A 24,636-nucleotide genomic window follows, 5' to 3' on the forward strand; every position below is an offset into this window, starting at 1 on the left:
CCAGCTAAAGGTGCTATGCGTGTCAGCAAGAAACATCTTCAACTTTGACATAGTCCAGAGGACACTGTTGTCTTAATGCATTCACAATCTGTGTCAGATTTTTGTTTTGTTGAGGTGAGGACAAACAACCTGAAAGTACATTGTGAACATTTACATAATTCTGTTATATGAATTAATACTGGACTGTATGTAGGTCAAAATCATTGACTTAAATGTAGACAAGTCGTTTTGTCATCAGCCATACTTAGTGCCATTTTTGGAAAATGAACGGTAAGAATTTGCATAGTGCAAACCAGAAACTTCATAAAAAGTGTAACTTTTTGAAAGAGAGACAATTAGAAGATTACATTAGTCGGAGAAGTTCTTGATACAATTAAAACCAAATACATCTAATTCCTATTCTAGGTCAGGCACTTTTCATATTGCCTTTACACCCATGACATCTTTATCAGGTTTTCTTCAATAGACTGTTTACAGCTAAGGAGCTTTAGGAACTGCATACTAATCATAACCGCTCTTCCAAAATAAGCCTACTTTTCTGCAACTTGTCAGAGCGGTACAAAAGATTAGTTGCACCCTTTGGTAAAGTGTTTTGTATATTGTTCATGGTTTTGAATACTACAGCTCTAAAACCTGATTATCAGGCATTTTAATACTGAAATACCTTGTAGGTAGTTATTCTTCTTTAATGATGCTTCAGTAGGGAGATGAGCTCTTTGTCAAATCTGCCATATGATTCTTTTGTAGCAAACACGATCCTCCAGAGATCTCTATTAGTGGCCAAGCATGGAATTATGGTACAGCAAGAAATCATTGAGTCATGCAGCTGCATGATTTTAAAAACAGTGATTTAACAGCTGGTGGATACCAGCTCCTTTTCAAAGTCATTTTCAGTGGCTTATCTTCTTCCTCTCTTTTGTAGAAGAGAGAATTAATTTGAGAGTCAGGATATGTCCGTAGTGATAATGCACAGCTTTTTTAAAACAGAAGACAGGTACAGTGAGAATGATCAGACAGCTTAATAACAAGTGTGGGGGGTTTTATGTCTATTTGTGGTTGTTTCCACTACAGTGTTGTGAAGTAGATGTTAAATGAGAGTGTGTAGCAGTTAAACATGTTAATACAACTGAATGAGGGAATTTTTTATATCCAAGATGTAGTACATGCACTTAATTCAAAGAAGTGGAGAAGATTCCAGAAAAATATTTACCCTTGTGATGCAAAACCTAAACTATTAAACAGTTATGATGAATCAAAGTCAAGTCAAGTGTCTGTAATAGTTGTACAGGGAAAACTGTGATTTTAAAATTCAGACAAAAATATTGGCCTTACATGTTATAATCTAAACACTACTATGATCAATATAACATTAAGCAGCATTTAATCTTCTGTGATAGGGTGGACTGAAAAACAGCAAGCATGAATGCACACTGTCCTCGCAAGAATATATTCATGAATTGCGATCTGGAATTTCAGAGGAAAAGCTTCTTAATTGTCTAGAGTCTTTGAGAGTGTCTCTAACAAGCAATCCAGTCAGGTAAGTAATAATTTCTGCTGTAGTTTTCATCGTGCTGTTTTTGCTTAGCAATAAAGAATTGTGGGTTTGTTTGGGTTTTTTTTTTTGAAACTAGAGTAATTATGCTAATACTTGTTGGCATGAGAAAATAGTTCTCAGCACTATTTTCCTTGGAAAAGGATAAGTGGAATGTTTACAACTGTCTGCAATACCTTCTCACCTTTCACAGTGGTTCTCAACAACTTCTAGTTGTTGGAACTAAGCATTTGTCTTAGCGGTTGATCAGGTCTTCCTGGGAAGTGAGACTTAAAGCAGCATCTGTGAAGAGATGTACAAGCAGTATTTGAGACATAACTTTGCAAGTTTTACCTTTGATTAAGAAATAATTAAAAGCATTTTTCTTCCTTTTTCCAGCTGGGTTAACAATTTTGGACATGAAGGTCTTGGACTTCTGTTGGATGCATTGGAAAAGCTTCTGGACAAGAAACAGTAAGGACTTGGATCTTTTGAAGGGGAGGGGTGGGGTGGGGGAGCTTGTGAAGATTGTATGTACTTACGTTATTTTCCTCCTCCCTTTCAAGGCAAGAAAGTATTGATAAGAAGAATCAACATAAACTTATCCAGTGCCTCAAAGCATTTATGAACAATAAAGTAAGAAACATTTTAAATTCAGATACTTTTAGCATGACTGGTTTTTGTTGACTTCAAGATCTATGTAGCATGTTGAATCTCAGAAAAGGAAGGAAAGCTTGTATATCCAGTGTCAGCTGACTCTTTGGAAATGTAGGTTGTAAACTTAGTGTCACTTTTTGTTGAGAGTCTTGTTCATAAACCTTCTCAATATGCACTTTGTCTTAATTTTGTTAAATATTATTGATTTTTGGAGGTAAAATATTTGGCAAACAGAGGATGATAGTATGGATTTAAGGTAAGTGAATCAGGAAATTAATTGCTTGTGAAATTCAAAGGAAAGTATTTCTTTCTAAATTCTGATTTCAATACGTGATTGTTTTTGTTAATATAATCTACTTTTCACCTGATTTTAAATTGAGTATGATTTAATATCTTTTTAGATACAGTTTTTAAGTTGGTAGGTAGTGGGTAAAGGATAAAACTTTGGTCTAGTTTAAGTTGTATTTAACTTGTTTGTAACATGGGTTACTCATGTTCACAAACTGTGTGTACTGCTTCTAGAAGTTAATGTGTTAAACTTGTAATTTTGCTTTATTCATAGCAGAATCTAAAGTGTTGTTATAATGATTTATTCCCCCCACCTGTAACAAATATAACTGTGCATGAAAGTTACTGTTAACTACTGTTACTCAGTTTAGTAAAACCTCACTTACAGAATAGCCTGTCTGATGAAGTGTGAAAAGTAAACTTAAATGGTCACATGCTTCCCCCCTGGTATTACTACACATACAGTGTAACTTCAAACACTTAGATACTGATTTGCCAACTATCCCGTTGTTAATGAAAATGAAAAAGAAAAATAATGCCACTTTTAAATAAATGCCAATGTGTAAGTGTTTTTTGATTTAGCTGTACAGAAAGTGAAATAGAATATACAATAAAATAAGACAGTTGTTTCAAAAAAGAATTTCAACCTCTATCCGTCATTGTGTGGAAAATATTATTTCAACTTGCCAGGAGCTGTTACAGCTACAGGAAAAAAAATGAAGGAATTTTTCATACTGTTGAGGTGTTTCAGATAATAGATAGAAAATAAAAATTGGTTTGTCTTTTGGTGGATACCTGATTTTACAAGATACAGTATCTTCCTTAGGAGCTGACTCACTCTCTTTGCTAGGAGAAAGCCTCAAGCATAAGATGGGTAAGACTGATTTGTGTCCCCAAGCAGTAATAGCCAGAAGGTTTTAGTAGAGTGTTGCCAAACTTGATACGAGGGGGGGGGGAGGGGGTGTGAGGATTCCTAAGGATCTGAAGCCCAAAGATGATGATGATTATTCGGGGCAATTGCAGTCTTTTCACTGTAAGCTTTTTGTTTCTTTAAGTATGGATTGCAAAGGATTCTAGGAGATGAAAGAAGTCTCTTGCTGTTAGCAAGAGCAATTGATCCAAAGCAACCACACATGATGACCGAAACAGTGAAAATACTTTCTGCTATCTGCATTGTTGGAGAGGAAAATATGTAAGTAAGATACTGAAACAAAAAAAAAAATTTTTTTTTTGAATGCTTGTGAGTTGTCAGTTTGGACACAGGTGAGAGAACTTGTCAGTGAAACAAATGTAACCTGTTAAGTCTTTACTTTCTTAATGTAGTTTAAATGAAAAGACACTTTCACCTGTTCTGATGCATTAATCCAATATTAAATCAGACAAAAGCAAATGAGCAGAGATCTACAAACTGTGGCTTAAATGGAAGGTCTGAAAGGACTATGATTGGTTACTATAGAGAAGAGAAGACTTAATGATCCATAACTGTTAATAAATGGCTGCTGAAAAAAAGAATATATAAGTTATTTCATATATCCCTGATGAGTATGATCAGGAATTGTGAACTTTTAATTGCCACAAGGAAAGCTGTCAGATTTAAAGATGATTTAGAACAATGTGTGTTAGCATGGGGCACTACTGAGCCTATCATTGTGGGGAGGATTGAGACTGGGACAGCTCCTCAGAGGAGGGGAGATGAATGTATTATATTTGAAAATTAATGTTTTGACACCACATGTTAAGATTTTTAATTTGTTTAGAAGATAGTACTAATCTAGAAATAAATATATTTGTGGATTTTATTAAAATATCACCTCTACCTAAACATAACAAATTTGACAGGGGCAAAAAGTTTACATTTATAGCTGAAATTTTGAATAGTTAAAGTTACGGAGTTATGTAGCACATGTCCATGAGCTTTTCAAAACAAAGATAATCAGTTGGCATACGTTTGCTTTGAATTATTGAGTGTCTTAGTTTACTGAAGTTAAAAATGGCAAACTGCATGTCTTGTACGCAATAGATAAAAACATTTTGATTTCTCAAAAGACAATTTATTAGAATTCCCAGATGTCAAACACGTCAGCTAGTACCTAGTGCACAGTCTTGCAAAGGTAGTGATTTTTTTTTTCCCCCTCATTGGTTGTTTCTTAGCTGAATGTCACAATAATTTAGAGATTTATTCACCTTTTTTTAAAATTCAACATTAATCTTGCAGACATTTTAACTCTTGGTTCTTGGTTTGTTTTCAACTTTGTATAGATAAGTGTAGATAAATGCATTCAGATTCTCTGTCGGTGCACTAAAGTCTTGAGTTGTGTAAATAGTGGGCTAAGTATCTTTAAAATGAGAAAGTTGACTGTGGTATGCATTTTGACAGTTTAATCTTTCTCTTAGTCTGGACAAGCTTTTAGGTGCTATAACAACTGCTGCTGAAAGGCACAATAGGGAACGTTTTTCTCAGATTGTTGAAGGACTGGAAAACCATGAATTCTTACAACTGCAGGTGGGTTTACTTTTTTATATGCTCACTAATACTTCAGAAATAATCTAAAATACTAGAAGACTGTTTATTATTTTATGATCTTGAAATTATTTACCAGCAAAATCTTTTAGTGCTATTACTTCAGTGTTCAGTAAAAGAGGAAAAATAGATAGAAATGGCCCGCTGATACTAGATTTTCTAATTGTTAACGATGTGAAACCAAGAAACTCACTTCCTTGTCCCAAAAATAGGATTAAAAAGTCTTGACCTTAATAAAAAGAGAGTAATTAGTGATATTCCTTTTCTTCGATGCCAGATGTAATGCTCAGGTAATAAGTCTGTGAAAGCATTTTATTATCTTTGTCACTGCTTAATCTTCTTGTCCGGGAAGTTTGTGTGGTTTAATGGACCAATACAAAATCAGCTCGTAGTCTGTGCTCTGAAATGTTTTAGTTATTTTTACTGGAGCCCTGAGGAAGTTGGAATTTAAGGAGTTGGAGGCAGTGCTCCCTGTATATCTTTTGGGTTTAGGGAAGAAGCATGAAAAAGTCCTCCTCAGGATTGCTTGTTTAAACACCCCCTTCCCCCCTCCCCCCCCAGTCTTGCCCCACCCAAAGTAAAAAAAGAGTCTTGTACTTATGGCTGTGAACTGATTCCATCGAAGTAATATATTTGTAAAAAGACAGAACAAGTTTGTGTTGTGCTCCTGAAGTGAGTTTAATTTGGAACCACAACTGGAATGCCTTAACTGAGCACACGCTTCAAGTACCTTACTGTTTGAAGTACCTGTGGCAGGAACATACTTCCAGTATCGTTCACCTTTTTGTAATATTACTGAATGAAGAAATAGATAAGCATAGATCTTCTTAAAATAGTTAAGTATTTTGAAGGGGGTTTTTTGTACTGAAATTTTCTAGGAACTGCAGTCAAAAGTTTTATTCATCTATGAAGGATTTTGGTAACTTGTTATAATTCTTCCTGGTAATGACAACTTAGGTTAAATCCTAGCCTGTCTCTGGTAAATTGAATGGTTCACCTCTTTTTGAAAAATTAATGACACAAGGACAGTGTACTTCATTAATCATTTAGTAATATGAGAAGTAAATTGAGTGGGAGTAAAACTGCTAGTTTTAGATATTTAAAGCTCAATGTCATGCAACATAGCTATCCTCTTAACACATCCATCCTCTTACATTAAACAGAAATAAGCCACAGTCAAAACTGATCAGTGTCAAGCACACGTTTTTATAGTTTTCACCTTTAGTATACTGGCTTTATAGTCAGCTGAAGATGTATAGCTTAATGTAACCGTCTTTGTGCAGGGCGTGCTTAGATTTCATACAAAGTCATGTATTGAAAAGAATTACTTCAGTAACTACAGTGCTATTGCCTTGTGGGTAGAGTGTAGTAATTTACTTTTTATGCTAATCTGTCCTTTTGAGTCCTTCTGTTATAAAATGTAACACTGTTTCCTTAGGACAGGCATGCAGATTTCTTCCATTTCTGAGAAATCTGTAAGATATACATGCAATTGTGTTACTACTGCTGGGACTTTGGGCAGCAATATATGCAGCCTCTTAAATATTCAGATAGATAATAACTATGACAGATGTGGATGGGGTGTGTCCATTTTTGGCAGGGTACCTTTTGAGATTAGTAGTGTGCAGCAGGATATCATTGCTACTTTTGTCAACAAGAACTGTGCGTTCCTTGGTGTGTGTTTGATGTCTGCCCTTCTTTAGCCACTGGTGCATCTCTAGGGATAATTAGTGAATTTTTAAAATTATTTTTATGAAATAATAAACAGTCTCCTGTGCTGGTGAGCTTTACTGAGTCATGTCCTATGTCACATGTTCATTGCTGCTTATGTGTCACTGAAGAGAGTTTTTTATTTTCTGTATGCATCTGAATAGCCCAAGAGTTTTGGCTGCTATTAGAATGCAAGCTTTTTTAATTGCTTTTTTTTGGTAACTGCAAGTCTTTGCATAGAGACCAAGTGGCTGAATATCCTACTAAAGGATGACTTTGACTTATTTCCTTCTCATAATACAGTATTTATACAAATTTTGTATTGCTAAGGTATTAGGGCTGAGCGATACGGGAAAGTAGAATGCAGGCAGGGCAGGTATACCTGCATGGAAGGTATACCTTTTCCCATTTTTTAGATCCTATATATGTCAGCTATAGTTGTCTTAACACTATGTTTACCATCAGTAGTTCTTGTTTCTGAGGTGATGAGCTAATGATGTTCAAAAAGTTTCTATAAGTGACATTCTATTCTTAATAATGCTATCACAAAAGAATTTATTTTGAAGTTGTCTCCTACTTTATGACCTTGTTGATTTAAAACAAACATAAACAACCAAACAGTTCTGCCCCTCCCCCCGCCCCAAAACCTCACTTATACGTCAGTAAAGGTACAATTGCAAGACTCATTAACTTGTTTCTGACAAAATCGTTCTTTACTTGTAATGTACCAGCACAAGCCATTAAGCCAGAGTCTCTTCTGGCAAAAGCAATCATAGCAGATGGCACCTCTTCTCTCTATTAATTTCGGATTGGACATGTACTTTGGCTTGTTAAGTCATGTCATAGTAGTAAAATAACAAGAATCATTCAAGCGAGCATGATGATACTACATTATCTGAAGATGCAGCTATATAAAGGGAGTGCCTTTGAAAGAGTGTTTTAATAGAAATTTAAGACTCCATAAGGTGTTCCATTAAAACTAAATAGTGAATGTAATTAAAACAGGAAGGATGCTTTTATCTGACTTTTTCTCTGCAGCTATTGGTTTTTATTTATTTATTTTTTCTACTCTAATGCTACTACATTTGCAGTTAACATCTTTTACCAAACTTGATATTTCCCTGGAGTCCCACTTTAGCCTTTTAACGTGGATCAGCACTTTTGCCATTATGATACTGTCTACCTGTTTCAAAGTAAATCAATTAAAGTGCACAGCTGTTCAATTAAAGCATTAGCCAATATCCTGAGACTTCAGGCATTTTGCAAAAGTGCTGTGCAGGAGTAGAAGACACCTGGTGATGTGAATTATTTTGTCTATGGGTGTTTTTGGGGTGGTTTTGTTGTTTTGGTTTTTTTTTTAAATTTTTGATTACTGTAAAAACAGGTTGTTTTCAAATTGATGAATACTGAGGAGAAAGAAGGAGTTGCAGTGTGGAACTGTAGTGTGGGAATAACTTTCTGAAACAAAGTATGATCCTTTATGTGATACCATTTTGACATAGCAGAAGCACTCACAATATGAAAACAGAGCAGTGTTTGATGTTGCTTAAATTAACCAAAGTCAAGTGTTGCATGTGTGCCACATAGTAAATAATATCCATCTCTTGACATTTGGTTTTATAATTAAACTGAAATAGTAAAAACCAGTATTTATTTTCATTCTATACATACTAAAAGTGTTTTCCTATATTTCTGATAACAGGTAGCATGTATGCAGCTTATCAATGCCCTTGTTACATCTCCAGAAGATCTTGATTTCAGGATACACTTGAGAAATGAGTTTTTGCGTTGTGGCCTGAAGAAAATATTACCTGTAAGTCATTTGTATGTAGGAATTGATCACAGTTAACTGTTTGTGAATGTTGAAGATAATCAAATTGTTTTACTGAGAGTAGCAGATGTGAAAGATTGGGGGTGGGGAAGGTCAGACCTGGAAAGGACTATCAATCCAAATCTGCTTTCGTTCTGCATAGTTGCAAATTAGGCTCTCATTAGCTATGTAAACCAGAATGGTATTTGAAACAAGTCAATATATTAGAAATTAAATTAGGGTAGTCAAATTTAGCGTAATGAGCTCAAAGCACATGCAGTGAACGTGAGTCTGGCTGTGGAACCAATCTTGGATTAACTTCCTTTGTGTATGCCGTTCCTGTTGTTCTCTGTGAAATGTGTTTTTCTTTAATCTGCCTTCTGAAAATGCATTGGATTTTTTTAAGGAAAAATCAAATCGACTTCTCCTTTCTCTTTGAGACTGCATGTCTTCATGCAGCTGCACAGAAGTATGCCTTTATGGGTAGTTGTGTATGAATACTTGGGACTTAGGGGTAGATTTATAGCTCTTAACCAAGAAACCATTCTGATGCTTACATCAAGAATATGTATAATTAAGCTACTCAGCAGTTTCTCACAAAAGATGAGAGAAATTAAAGAGTACCTGCTTATATTTGTCTGAAACAGAATTTACACTGCTGTAACTTTTAAGATACGAAATTTTGAATCATCAACATTTGTCAGGAATAAAAACCTTCAGTTTTTAGCACATTCAGCTTTGAAACTGTTACTGATGTGTGTATGTTAATTTTTCTTAGGGTATGTATTTAGGTTTTGTATCACGTAGATACATTAATGTGATCTACTGTCTTTATTTGCTGTAGAAAATCAGAAAGCCTGAACAACTCTTAGGTATTTTTAATCCACTGAAAGTTAGTTCACACAATCAATAAATGCTTAAAAACTTTAAGAATTGGGGGTGGGTTAGGTGGCAAATAAACTGAACTGTAATAAATCAGAATATAAAACTTTGTAGAGTGTACTGACATACAGATATATGAGTTTAAAGCAATTGATATTTAGTGATAATATCTTCTAAAAATGTTGAACTACTGTGTTGAAATTCTGTCTCTAATAAGGTTAATTAATATTTCATGTAAGCTGTAATATCAACTAAAATGGTCAATACCATCTTGCTGTTTGTTTATTTGTAAGGTATTAATTACAACATACACATTGAACTCAGATAATTTAATTCTGCAGGGAATGAATGTCGAAGGTAGAGGAGGTTTTTTGTATTAGAAAGCAACTTAATTAAAAAGCATCTTAGAAACACTTGGTGCTCATATCTGTGCTTAGGGGTAAATTTTCAAGAAATTTATAAATGAGAGTTTCTTGAACAAAAACCAATCAGGAGGAGGATGCATCTTTCTCTCTCTTAATCTGTCCAGATTCGAAGTAACCTTCTCTGGTTTTCAAACATTAGAATTGGTATAAGTTTATTTTTTTAGATAACATACATGGTTGCCATTCAGTTTGTGCATATCCAGTTATGACAATTCCAGGCCAATTTTCATTTAAAGCATGGAGTGCATTCACACTAACGGCTTTTGAACTAGTTACCTTTTTTGTGATTTGCCTAGTAGGAAGCTAAACTTGATTCTGAAGTGTATTAGAGAGATTACTTGTATTTCTTAAAAGAAAAACAAATATTTCCCTCCTGCAAGTACTAATTTTTGTTTTGGTTTTTTACTTCTCTTGTAAGTATTTCTCGATATACTATGGGTGTTTTTATGCTATGATCTAGATTAACTTAATAACAGAAGTTGTAAGCATATCTTCTTTATGCTTCTTAAGTGAACTTTCATTAATGTTTTGAAATATCCTTATGCTATTTTTTAAAGAAACTCTGACATTAACAAGCATAAACTGCTGACTATGTCCCATTAAGATAACTCAACTCAATTAGAAGGCTTCATGTTTGTTCTGCAGCCCATACCTGCTATATTTGCTGATATTTTGCCTTAATTTTTCTCAGCTGTGCAATTATAATAAAAAAACTCCAGGCACTGAGTTACAGCTTACTCCTGTTACAAAGATTTTATGTCTTATTTTGTCATGATATAATCTTTGAAGGAGGGGAATTCTGGCTTTAAAAAAGGGAAAATTAAGATATATTATGCCTTGAAAAATAGGGCTTGAAGGATAAGGATAATGAAGAGCTTGATATTCAGCTGAAAGTGTTTGATGAGAACAAAGAAGAAGACTTAATTGAACTGTCACATCGTCTCAATGATATCAGAGCTGAAATGGAATATCCTTTATAGAAATGGTGTTATAACTTGTTGCATTGTTTAATAACTTTATTCAATGTAAGTTAGAATGTTCTATGTGCAGTTTATTTGCCACAGTTGTGTATCTTACCAGGGACTTTCTCAAGCAGATTTCTTTCCACTTGTGTTTTGTTAAAGAACTATTTAGAAAATTGGTGCTTAAATTTGCATGCCAAATGTAAGTCATTGGGAACTGAACTAATTTTTCATAAATAACGTTTACTGAGCTAAACTCTGGCTTGTAACATGTGAAGATATAAAATTACACCCATGGAAGATTGTAAGTTTGAAGAAAAATGAGTTTTGATAACTAAGCTGGAACAAAATTTCTAGTAAGTTCTGAAGCATATAAGATGTATGCCTTCTCTAGTTATGAAGAAGCAGTAAATTTAAAGTTACCTGTGTTCAGAATGGTTGCTTGCAGTTTTTGAGAGTGGTAGCTGGTACTTCAGAAGCAGAGGAAGGTAGATGCAATCAATGAGAGGAATATAATATCACTAACAAGTACTGTTGTTGCATTACAGAACAGGCAATTACAGGTAACTTTCTTCTTTAAGAAATTAAAATGTTTGACCAGTGTGTAGTTGCCAATAGCCTGTCTCACTTCAGAATAAAAATGAAAGCTTTGTGTGAAATACATTTACAGGATTCTATGATAATAAATAAGTAGTATGATTTTTCTGAGTAGTAATGAAATATGTCTTATTTGTTAAACAGGAGACAGTTTCTGTGGATAATCTTAGTGGAAAAAGGATACTTACTAATAAGGATAGTAGTTCAGAGTGTTGAAAGGCTTTGCTTGAACGATATGAACAACATCTAGGGAACTGGGTTTAGGGTGGGGTGGGTGTTTTGTTGTGTAATGGGTTGTTTTTTTTAAAAAAAAATTTTTGGTTTTTAAGTCCTTGTATTTCCTTAACAATGTTTGCACTGATGTGAATGAAGTATTTCATCTGCTGTATAATATGTTGAAAGATACTTCTTCTGAAAATTATTTCTTGTCAATTCTGCAACATTTCCTTCTCATCCGGAGTGATTACTATGTCCGGTAAGTGTCAGCTGTCAGGTTTGATTTTTGGAGGGGGAAGAACAGAAATCAAGACCCTGGTAAACTGAGTAGCTCATATTCATGCATGAATACTTGCTCAGTAACTGATGCGTTATTTGTCTTTCTGCTCAACGTTGATATTTAAAAGATCTTGTTAAATATAGTAACGCTTATTTCAAAGACTTGTACCTTATTCTAACACACTCATCCCAAAATCTCTTAAGTTGTTGAACACTTTTTCCTTTATTCAAGTTTGATAGCTTCATGACTTCAAAGAACTTGAAAGTCAGTTGTATAACTAATAACTGAAAATACTTCCACAGTGCCTTATATCTTGTCTTTTCAATATAAGCTTCTCTTTTGTGCACTTCATAGTGTCTTAGCAGTGTCAAAGTACCACATACAAAATCTTGTTTTGAGAAGTAATATATTTTTTTTGTAAAGGGATGATAAAAACAATTGATATGCAAGATGATAAAATTAAGAAGTAAAATACAACCTGAGAAATCTTCAGGGTGTTTTTTTTTTTTTTTAATTTGGAAGTTTGGAATATCATCAGCTTAGGTTTGAGGGTTTCCTACTTTGAGAACTCAATGGTATGTGAAATTGAGATGTAATACCTTGCACTGGTAAGAACTAAGAATTTTGAGCACAGAATCTCCTAATCTTAGACGTTCCTGATGTTGTTGTGTAGAGATGTATTATCAAGCAATTAAGTTAATAATTAACTAATTTTCTAAGTAGTTGAATACTGGTACTGTTGCAAGTGGTGGAATTCATTGTGTTGGGAATGTGCTAAATAATTCTTGCAGCATATATTGAAAATATTAAAGACGATGTTTGTTTTATTGATTATTGTCTGGTAAAGGATAAATGAAGAGTGCACAATATTTAGTGGAGTCCTGAATGTCAGATATCCTTCTGAGAAACTGACAACAGTGCTTTATTAGCCACAGTACAAATAAGACTTTTAGCTTGATCCTTTCACTGGCAATTGTATAATTCATATATTAGGAGTTAAAGTTGCCCCTTTTTTCCACTCCATATTTCATAAATGATTGTTCATGTTCTTATTATCTTGTAAAATGTTTTCTTTGTTAGACCTCAGTATTACAAGATAATAGAAGAATGCGTATCACAGATAGTATTGCACTGCAGTGGCATGGACCCGGATTTTAAATGTCGAGGAAGAATGGACGTGGATTTTACTCATCTTATTGGTTTGTATACTATAAGCAATTTTGCCTTGTTTTACTGAAGTGCATGTTTTTCTTTGTATGCTTCTGTCTAAACTTAAATTGACTGTATGAATTTTTTCAGTTTTCTGGAAATATGCATGTAAGCATGTGGAGAAGACCAGATCAAGCTCTACAGGCTTTAATAAAATGACACTGATGAAGTTTGCTTCTCCAAATTTGTCTTGACTTGTATCTGAATATGATAGTCTTAACCAAAAATTGCTTGTTCATAAATTCTGTGAATTTCAGGTCTGTTACAAATATCAAAATTTCCATTAGCATTAATTGTTAGGGGATTTATAATTGTTATATGGTTCATTCTAAGAATATTTTCTGTAGTATTTTCCAAGTACTTGAGGTTAGTTTAGGGTAAATTAATCAGTTAAAGCATTGAGGGACTGTGGATGTTCATATCACGTGGAAAGAAGCAGCTAAATAAATACTGTATCATTGAAATGACAGTTATCAGTATTTACAAGTGTTGTTTTACGCTTTTCTTATGATTCGTGGGGTAGATTGTTTTCTTGAAATACAAGGCCATCTCTGGAGTAAATATTCATAGGGGGAAGTAATTGCTCTTGGAGAACATGTTCATTTGGGAAAATGTGGGGGTTTTGGGGTTGGGTTTTTTTTTTGGTGACGTGACAAAAGGAGCAAAGAAAGGATGTTGCACAGGTTGACTCTGGGGGGAGGGGAAATTGCTTTCTAAAAGATAACCTGTGTATCTAAGAAGTATTTCTGCATTTTGTATTCACTTATGACTCTAGGAATGTGATCGCTTGATCTTACATTAAGATCTTACCTCACCTTGCCTTCTGACCTGCTAGTTTTAGGGTTAACTGGTTTGTCTCTCCATGCCAATTTCTACCTATAATATATAGTTACTTGTGTTTACCTCACTTGTAAAATGTTCAGGGTTTTATACTGCATGAAATGTCAATAGAAGTGCCTTGTACCATTGTTGAGTGAAGAAATCTGTGCTTCACAGTCTGTCCAAATTCTCTTTGCCTACAAAATAATCTTACTGAAGAAAGGAAATGCTTGATTTTGGATTCCTAATCTGGAAAGGAGGCTTTCTGATTTGAAACCTCAGAAGTAACTATTACTTCATACTAGTGTGAAAATCCTTTTTTTTTTTTTTTTTTTTAATATAGTAGTAGATTCATATAAAAGAGAAGGGCCTGCAAACTCAGATCTGTCAGAGATAAAACAACTATGATGATTCATTTTCAACTTTCTTGGTCATGTGTCCTCACCCCTTTTTTTATATTAACAGATTTGGCTCATCAAAATAATTCACCAAATGTTTGGTCAGATCAACCTAGTAATTCATTGTATTTTTTGTCTGTTGCTTTGTGTCATGGGATCATAGGGTAATTATGGTTGGAAGGCACCTCAGAGCTGTGATACATTTTACCTGACTTCCGTGTGGTATTTTATTTAAATTCTAGATGCATGTGTGGACAAAGCTAAAGTAGAAGAGAGTGAAAAGAAAGCAGCAGAATTTTCCAGAAAGGTAAGTCCTAATCATCACTCTTTTTAAGGTATGGAACAGAAGCCTGACAGGAACACAGTAGGCTTGTTTCAAAGTAGAAACTTAGTGGAAAAGGGGAAATATTGTATCTCACAGGCAGGATGTTCTTTCATATTTAGTAGCTCTATGGGTTATAGGTTTTTCGGTGGGGGTGTGTGTGGCTCAGATTCAGCTTACTCTGAATTCAAAAGCAGATGAGTAGTATTAGCTGTATGTATCTTCAGTTGTATTACTCTGCTGTAGATAACTGATGGGAAAAATTCCACTTGTTGCTATTTTGTCTTGAAATACTTAGTCATAGTTAAATACTTAAAGTGCAGGTATCTGCTTAAAAAAAAATTGGGGGGAAAATGTTCATAACTCTTCATCTAGCTTTGTTTTAGAACCTGAAGAAACTTATTGAAAAGCAGTGTCATTCAATGTTTGAAAAAGCATCGACAGTTTAGGCACAGAGATGCTAACATTAAAATACTGCGTTATTTCCTTATAATGCCCATGATAAATTATTACCTTATGAGGGAGAGTAATTTATTTCCTTATTATTCATGTTTAGGAATCTTACAGTGCATTTTGGAACCTAACAGTTCCAACTGCTAACAGTTTTATTCTTCTGGTCCAGTTCTCTTTTATTAGGAACTTGATAACTAAGTCCTATTTCGGTCATGGGTAGTTTTCATTTACTACTAGATGCAGGAGAGGTTAGACATTTAAAATGATTTCTGTAGGAAGAATTGCAGCTCAGTATATTTCTTGTAATAAAATTTTGGGGGGGTATTTCTAAAGAAATTGACGCTTATCCTTCTGCTTTATCACTATTGGTGTTTGTGCTGAAAATATCTTGATACAACATGTTTTCTCAAGTTACTTAAATTCCTGTTTCCTAGATTATGTTACTGGATAACTTGTTAATCTCGGCTCATAACATCATATCTAAGGATATGTAATGCTGAATGTACTATATTAGCTGCAATAGTACTAAAGTTCATATACCGTGTTGTTGTGTATTAAAAGTGTACACAATTTTGATTTTTGCTGGCCTGGTCTAAGAAGCCTTTTGCAGGCCAAAAGGCAATACATGTTCTTGAACATGATGATTACAAATTTCAAATGAAGGATTGGATGAAATCATTAGCTTTTCTCTCTTCAATGTTAAATGTGGATGTATTATTAATAGGAGTTATGGTGTCTGAGTTTTATAGAAAGCGAATTGGTGTGATGCTTCCCTGGCAGAGTTATTTATCATAATGTACTTTGTTAGTGGCAGTCAACACGTGTTCTTCCTAGTGATGAGTTGTTTTGTCCTATGGAAGAATGAATAACAGAAGCTTTTAAAGGTGCTAATAATCTCTTAAGCCTAGCAAACAGTAGCAGGATGAAAATATACAGCAAATTTCTCACAATCATGTTGTAAACTAGACTTCTGTTTTATATAGGGACGTCAGGACTAAAGGGGTCACTAACATATTTGGATACCTCTATTCTTTTGTTATTTTATGGATGATACTGCTGAAGCTGCACACATCTCGCTTCATATTTAAGCTCGCTGCATGAGATGTATACTCGAGTTTAGTTTGAGAAGTCTGCAATGTTCTGTTGCGGGGGGGGGAGACCTGTTGAACTTAGAGCTGTACTAAGTAGCTGGATCTGAGTGGTTCTGTGTCACTGACTACTTGATGGAAGAAATTATGTGATACTAGAAGAACACATATGGGAAAAATAGTTTGTTGGGGTTTTTTTAAGTTAAAAGTGCATCTGTTGCTCTAGTTGTGATATTGTTCAAAGAATTCTTGAAAGTATAATATCTAGTGTGGACATAAATGGACAAAGTTCTGTGTTGGTTAATCATTAGTTTGATGAAGAGTTCACAGCTCGACAAGAGGCACAAGCGGAGCTTCAGATACGAGAAGAGAAAATCAAAGAACTTGAAACAGAAATCAAACAGCTACGAACCCAGGTAATAAAACAAAATCACAGTAAGTTCCACAGTTGAATTTTATTTATTTATATATTTATTTATTAAGAATTGAAGAGAAATTGCCCTGGAGTGTATAGTCTCTATGGAGTTCGAAATGTATGTTACAGTTGTATTGATTTGTTTTTAAGACAGTGTAAACTACTAAGGATAGTTAATGGAGGTAACACTTTTTCAAATAGTAGTATATTCAACATCTGTCACAGATATTTGCTTTATTGAGGAAAAAATTTCCTTAGGCTATGAAAAGTTTGAATCCAGCCCGAGGTTTTTTTTCTCCAAGTACTTGTTCATGCTTTAATGTTACTACTTCTCTATGTTTTGCAGAAAGTATTTGTTTCGGAAGGCTTTACACTTGAATTGCAGAATTGGAAATCATGATTGCTGTGCATGCACAATATACATACCTTTCAGCATGTGCATACAACTGATAACAACACTTTTTTTTTTTAACTCTGGATACTGGACTGTAGCCATTTGTAAAATGAATATTACACTAGCTTTATACAGTCTCATAGATAAATATAAAAAAATGCAAGACCTTATGGAAGTGGAATGCGATACTTAATTTCAGCAAAGCTGATTTTACTTGCATTCACTTCCTCATAAATTTTGCTCACAAGCACCAAAACTGTATCTCCAAGTGATCTGTCCCAGATCACTAGTGAAGCAGAGAGGACAAGAAGCGCTGCCTATTGAGCCCTCACAATATCTCTTGGGTTTCCTTTGTTTAATGACTGTTAATTGGGTTTTAGACAGGTCTTTTATACCCTTTAGGAATGAACAGATACTATGGTTTGATCTTTTTGCCTCAGCCAGCCTGGCTTATTTCCTACTCCTTCAATGCTAGGCAAGGTCTGCCTGTTGCCTTTTTTCCTCATTGTGGATATCTTAATGCCTATGGTCTCACTTCCTATTTGGATAATAAGAGGAAGAATAGCATATGATGTGCTATAACCTGGTTGCCATATCCTGCTTTCAAGGATGCTGGTCTTCTGCTGGCAAGTTGTCTGTGCTATAGCCTTATCAGAGCACTGGCCTTCTCATCTTAATGTAAGCACGTTACACTGCATTTAATAGTTAGATGGCTGTTCATTGTGTCCTTTGCTATCAATACAAGTCATTCTTGTAACCTGTGGTGTCTTATAGTTTCTTATTCTGTTTTCACACACAGACACTTCTGTTCATACTTCATTCTTACCAATTTTAATGTTTGTTTCAAATACCTACAAGACAATGTTACGCTGAAATTTGACAGTCTGTTTTAATTGAGTTCTCCACCAGTTGTTGCATTACAAATTGTGTAGTAGTTTGTGGGCCAAAGAAACGCATGCCTTGTGCAAAGCCAAAAATTTTTTTAGTCTAATTAATTATTAATCCTGTTATATTGATTCTAACACAGTTCAGTTTATACAGACATTACAGCACATTCACAATAATGGTATAATTAAGTGATACACATTAACTTTCCAGTATCTATGCCTTTTTTTCTGTAGTGTTATGCTCCCCATACAATATATTGTGGCATTTATTTTTAGATGCACTCAGATTTTTCTCAGCTTTTTTTTTTTTAACAAACTCATGCTTCCTTTAAACTAGAAACAGTAAATAATTGCGTAGGGAAGTAGTATGCAAATCAGATTAAATTAACAGCCTATATTACATAATAATTTTGTAATAAAAAATTAGTAGAAGAAATAGGATATGAGCTCATATGGAGGTTTGTGCATAGCTCCTGATGCTGCTTTTTAACATGGTTTTGAAGGACAAATATATGTGAGGAAGTCGTACTAGGCTAGGATCATGTTATAGCTACAGAAAGCTCTCTGATGGTTTAGAATGCTGCTGTTTCTCTTCATTGTTCCTTTTAAAACTTACTGGAATGGGTATTGCAATTGCTCTTTCTTCCTGTCACCACAGAAACAACTGCAGACAGCTTTAAAAGAAAGCATGATTTTTTTTTTTATCATACCTCGCCCCCCAGGATGTCAGGATAGTCATGAACAACTGTGGTCCCATAACCTCTTGCACTGCAATAGCTGCTTCAGTGATTTCTGTGGAAAATTTTCCACCAGCAGATTAGTGTTGTTAAAATTCAGTGTGGTTATTACCATCTCTGATGCCCCAGCTTGCCAGGATATCCTAAGTGGGATAAATGTTTTGTGCATTGGTAAGAAATAAAATGCTGTTCTGTTCACTTAAATGTTACTGCTACTATTAAATTTTCTTTAAAATGGAAACAATTTGTTTTTATGAAAATGCTAGGTTATTCAGTTTACTTGGCAGTTTTATGGTACATGGTATAATCTATTGTTATTGCTTCTCATTTAAATAGGAGAATGGTTGCATTTCTCACTGTCTTGAGGTACAGTTGACTACAAGATATGCTAGTTGGTTCAACTTCATAGTAAATCTCCTTCAGTCCCCTGATGAAAAGAACTCCTCTTTTATATTTCAGGGTCCAGGCCTGACAGGTCAACTGACAGAAATAGCACCATTACCTCCACCCCTACCAAGTGAGAATGCGCCACCACCTCCACCGCCTCCGCTACCTGGTGGAGCAATACCTCCTCCACCTCCACCGCCTCCGCTACCTGGTGGAGCAATACCTCCTCCACCTCCACCGCCTCCGCTACCTGGTGGAGCAATACCTCCTCCACCGCCTCCGCTACCTGGTGGAGCAATACCTCCTCCACCTCCACCGCCTCCGCTACCTGGTGGAGCAATGCCTCCTCCACCTCCACCGCCTCCGCTACCTGGTGGAGCAGCACCACCTCCTCCTCCTCCACCTCCTCCGCTGCCTGGTGGAGCGGTACCTCCTCCACCTCCTCCGCTGCCTGGTGGAGCGGTACCACCTCCACCTCCTCCGCTGCCTGGTGGAGCGGCACCTCCTCCGCCACCACCGCCTTTTGGTGGGCCTCCAATGCCACCAGCTCTTGGAGGTGTTCCTTTTGCTCCCTTTCCGGTGATACCAGCATTACCACATGGGATGAAGGAGAAGAAAAAGTATAAGCTGGAAGTTGCAATGAAGAGAATCAACTGGTCAAAGGTATTACAACGTTTATTTTTATTCCCATTGATAAAAAGTGGCTTTTGAGGAAGAAGGAGGTAATGTAGGTTTACATTACATTGTTAATAGTACTCATGAAGTTTGGGGAATTCATTCCATTCTTTACCCAAACCTTTTCAATGTAGTGATTGAGATTCAGTTGGTATTGGTTTCCAAAGACACCTTATGCTATGCGGTAAGCTCCAAGTGTTTAATGCTGCCAAGAGCCCATAACACCCCTTATTCTGGGGATATCTGTAGCTAACCGCTCTCAGAATTTTAGCTGATTTTGTATAGAGTTAAGTTCTACATGTGATTTGTATAGAGTAAAGTTCTACAAGTATTTGTATAGAGTTAAGTTCTATTTGTATAGAGTTAAGTTCTATTTGTATAGAGTTAAGTTCTACAAGTTCTACATGTTCTAGCTGTAACTGATATTTGACTTGCCAAGTGAACACTTCAAGGTAAAATGTCTTGTTTAAAGCAGGTTTAAGTTATCAAACAATTAAAATGTTTATTTTATAAATCATGTTACTACTTTTTTCAGGAAAAAGTTGAGTTAGTTAAAGGGTTGCTGAGTTTTAAGATAGGGGAAGTTAATCTTGAAGTAGACAATTGGGTGGAAAAGTGTTGGGAAGATTGCCATTTAGGAACTTTGACAAGCTGGCAGTTGACAGAAAGAAGGATCTGGGGTCAAGGGCTAACTACAGCTATTAGCTTAATTGAAGTAGCTGTGGCTGAGTAATGAGAAAGGATGTTGGGAAAGGGGATGTATGAAGAGGTTTTGCTTGAGTCTCTAGGTATAAAATGCAGTAAAACGTGGTGTGAAATAGCTACATGGAATTTTGGAAGACCGTGCAAAGCTGAACTGAGTTGAGTTTTGTCTTCTCTTGGTTAAGCAAGCTGTGGGAGCCATAAATTACGTGTTTTATGATTTTTTTTTCTTGCTTTTTTGAAGGCAGGTTGAAAGTGGATCAGGCTTTCAGAGACTGTAATTTTAGCTTTGCTATCTTCTCGACAGAACAGTGCATGATTACTTTGGTTATGCCTTCTATGAATTTCTTTTAAATATGAAGTATGAGTGAAAGCGATATTGTGGCAATTCATTGGGTTATTAGTTTCATTTTAAAAGCCTTGCATAAAACTTAAAAACTTGACTAGCTTAAAAAGAGAAGGGTGGGAAGGCAGTGGTGAAATAATTTTTCCTAATTAAAATATAGTTACCATGTTAATATAGTTACTATACTTACCATGATAGTAGTTTAAGTCTGTATACTTACTAAAATTTTCTGTTTAAAGGCAGACGTCTTGACCTGAGGTTAAGAATTATTTTAAGATCAGTCCTCTGAATAAATACAGTAATTTACTATAAATTAAAGCATCTAATTAAGAAATGAAGCCAATTATGTTGTGTTCACATTTCTTTTGTCCTTGTGATATGTTCTGGAAGTTTGAAAGGAAATTTGATTTTCATTGCCTTACCTGCCTGTTAATGATAGTTGTACTACAAAACACCCTTTAACAGCGTTTTTCTTTCTAACAGCATTTACCCTGTTAAGACAGTTGCAAAACTTATCAGAAGGTTCAAGGCAATGGTGTTACTAAACATAAATTTTTATTGTAAACATTGAAGAAATTTTTACTAGAGTGAATTTTTAGCTATCTAGTTTTGTGTAAAATTATTACTGCATTTGATTTAGCAGTACGTGGTTTAATATTAAACTTGAGTTAAAGTCATGGCTCTATTAGAGTTGCGAAGATGATGTTCCTCTCCTTTATTTTACAAATACAGTTGATATGCTATACTATAATGAATATTTAAATTAGATTCTTGTTGGCAGAACTTTAATGTTTGACAGATGAGTATCTCAGTAAGCTAACTTAGTTCCAATACAAAATTCTTTTTTAAAAGTCTGTGGGTTGCACATTGCTGAGCGAGAGCTTTCTTTCCATGAGAACTTTCAGAAAATGCATGCTAAGCTCAGTGGATTTATGTAATGACAGCAGGAGATGGCAGTAGGTAACTGCTGTGTTCTCTTTCTCTGTTGGCCCTGTCATGAGGGCAGGTCTGAGAAGGGCATCTGTGACTCCTCTGAGGTATGTGGAGTATGGCTGATGGGTGAATGCTCACTGAATTTCGTAGTTCTGCAGAGAGTTGCTTGTACTGTTGCTCTATATCAGAGTGACAAACTGTGATGACCCAAATGAAAAGACAGGGCACCATACTATTAGGTGCAGTGAACGTGAATTGTGGCTTTGCTTTAAGTTGTGTGCTTATATCCAAACTATTAGGAATAGTTTTAAAGCAGTTTTCAAATATAGATAACAGCATACTATTTCATGTCAAAACCTTCTAAGTTCGTGATGTCTGATGTAGTTGTAAGTTCAGAGAATGCTAGTATCTGTGCCATAATGGTACTTGTAGGTTATTCATTTGAGATGTTTATCGGTTGTTTCAAATTAGTAATGGGCTAGGGCAAGCTTATGGCCACTGGGAGGAGCTATGGGACAGCTCAAGTGAAGTGCGTGGGCACCATTAACTTCCAATGAACGTGAGCTTCTGCGCAGTCTTAACATGGTTATATTTAATCAAATTGCATTTTTTGAAACATCTTAAAATACAGACATTTACTTGAGCAGTAAACTGCAAGCACAATCTCTGATCTGCAAACTTGCTTCTAAGAGGAGTTACTAGTTATTACTTGCCTCTCAATATAATTGGTCACTTGGTGACAAGAGGAGTTATGCAAGTATCCAGGTGTGTGTTTGCATACGTGTTGCTTTAAAATCCCTTTTTGATCAGTATAGCCACTGTGCCTTCCATATGGAGGAAATAAAGTTGGGGTCCTAGATAATTGCATCTATCATCAGGACTAAACCATCACATCTTAAAGGCAGTTTGTGGTTGGTAGTTTTTTGGTGGTATAAAATCTGATTAGATGTATTGAGGTTTGCTGTAGGAAAAAATACACAGATCACCAAATCATCAAGGCAAATCAAAGGAGGATCTTTATATATTGAATGCTATCTATTTTGAACTCTAGCTTGGACTTCAGTGTAGTTTGACTGGATATCTGCTACTTATTTGTCAAGGTACTAAATCTTTGTACTACCAGCTAGTGTCTGACACTTTTTTGTTGAAAACCATATTCTATCTCAGTAGTGTGTTGGTACCAAGAACTTAGTAAAATCGAATTGTTGATGAAAGTAAGCTGTTAAGTGGCTACAGATGGTCATTGCTGACCATAAGTTGCAATTTAACATCACATAACTGTTGAACATCGTCAACATCAATGCAACCTTAGTGCAATTTAACATCACATAACTGTAATTTAAATTGTGCTCTGAAATAGTGCAAGTATTTTCAGGATGTTTCACAGCTGGTAAAACTGTTGGGAAATTAATATGGATGTAGATATACATCTTTCTAGAAAGTTGGGTGTTATGTTGTCCTGGATGGAGCTGGATGACGTGGGATGCCATGTCATGCCAGATGTTGCTCCTGGCTGAAGATGCTATACCTTTTCAATATGAAGCCTCTGAAATGAATCACATCATTGCATAGCAGTAACAGTTCTTTGTAGACTGTTTTCATAATATTGCTAGCACACAAGATCATATGTCCATTGAGTTCTTACATAGCTGATCTGCCCTGTCGGACACAATGGAATTTTAGTTTTAAGAATATGTAAAGATGGATGGTCTTAGGGCAACAGCACTGGACTGTGTTTGGAAATCATTCTCATTTTTTCCCATGGGGTTTGTCAGGTGATTCAAAGTAAGTTGCTTTGTATAATTTCTGAATATATACCATCACCACTTCAAGCAAAACTTTTCAAGAACTAGTAATGACAGAAGGTTACTGTTGGAAGTGGAACTAGACTGTTTGCTGATATTTTTGAATAAGTAATATTGTCTTTCTAAATAAAAGGTAAGCTTAGGTTTTGTGTTCCTCTAAGTTCTGAAGTGTTAAATAGTGAAATGGCTCTTTCTTTGGAGTAACAAATAAGAGGTATCAGGACTGATTAATCCCACTAACTTTAGAAAGAGGAATCTAGAAGGTTGAGATAAAACCTGTGTGGAAATGCATGGCATGTCAATTTATAGTTTCTTTTACCAGACGAATTAATGTTTATAATTTACCTTTAGTATTTTGCCACTGGATTTCAAAATATTTGGAGATGTGCCAAAAATAATCTGAAAGCATATCTAGCAGGAGTATTTTAAAAACAGGCTTTCAAAATATTTAAGTAGAAGGATATTCGAAATAGTCAACCATGTTTTTAATGTATTTCAATAAAAGTTGAAATAAGTTTGAAACTCTCCTTACTTTTTCTGTCTGTAATTCTTATAAAATAATCTGCATATAAGGATAAATGATAACTTTCCTTCTTTATTGTGGGAGGAGGAATTAAAAGTATCTAGAGGGAAAAACACCTTAAATCTTTGGGTTTGGTTAACATGCATCAGTGTGCATTCTTAGTGCTACAGTACAGTATGACACAGCTGGAAACTTCAGGCCCATTCTAGAGAACTGTAGATGAGGGTAATGTTACAAGTAACTGTAGAGTGTGCAGCAAAATGAAATTGGTGAGGGGTTTTCTTTGTTTATTTACATAGAATTCTCAGCGTATTTCCAGAAAACTGAAGAGATTTTGAGAATAAATATTAACTTTAATGCTTCTGAATTTAAAAGGAATCATATAGTCCTGCTGTTTTCTTAAAACATCTGTACAAAATATCTTTAACCTCCTGCCAGCCACACCAATATATTATATTTTTTTAGAAGAAAAAATTGATTGTTTTAAGTAGCCTAGTTGTATTATTAAAACGAAACAAGAATGTATGAGTTGTCATACTGGAAAAGATGCTCATGTATTACTTTGAGGAATATGGCATTACCTAGTTTTGGAATCCAGAGATTTGGGGTTGTTTTTTCCTTTGAAATTAATCTAACCATATAAAACTCCTTTTAGTTCATGCAC

General features: G+C 35.1%; 1 protein-coding gene across 10 annotated transcripts in view; it reads left to right on the plus strand.

The window, feature by feature from the left end:
• Positions 1–24,636, plus strand: part of DIAPH2 (diaphanous related formin 2) — a 261,388-nt gene that overhangs the window by 33,625 nt on the left and 203,127 nt on the right. For 8 of the 10 annotated variants that reach the window (XR_012044700.1, XM_072876616.1, XM_072876618.1 and 5 more), the window contains 12 exons: positions 1,398–1,537; positions 1,931–2,005; positions 2,098–2,167; positions 3,532–3,668; positions 4,871–4,979; positions 8,410–8,520; positions 10,673–10,791; positions 11,742–11,858; positions 12,960–13,078; positions 14,548–14,612; positions 16,480–16,584; positions 19,061–19,651. Coding sequence is in view for 9 of the 10 variants with exons in the window: in XM_072876616.1 (XP_072732717.1) it covers positions 1,398–1,537; positions 1,931–2,005; positions 2,098–2,167; positions 3,532–3,668; positions 4,871–4,979; positions 8,410–8,520; positions 10,673–10,791; positions 11,742–11,858; positions 12,960–13,078; positions 14,548–14,612; positions 16,480–16,584; positions 19,061–19,651 (1,758 nt within the window). In the remaining variant the exon portion in view is untranslated. The remainder of the gene's footprint in view (positions 1–1,397; positions 1,538–1,930; positions 2,006–2,097; positions 2,168–3,531; positions 3,669–4,870; positions 4,980–8,409; positions 8,521–10,672; positions 10,792–11,741; positions 11,859–12,959; positions 13,079–14,547; positions 14,613–16,479; positions 16,585–19,060; positions 19,652–24,636) is intronic. The other 2 variants (XM_072876619.1, XM_072876620.1) reach the window with 2 other exon arrangements.

Source organism: Ciconia boyciana, chromosome 12 (genome assembly GCF_034638445.1).
Source record: "Ciconia boyciana chromosome 12, ASM3463844v1, whole genome shotgun sequence".
NCBI lineage: Eukaryota > Metazoa > Chordata > Aves > Ciconiiformes > Ciconiidae > Ciconia > Ciconia boyciana.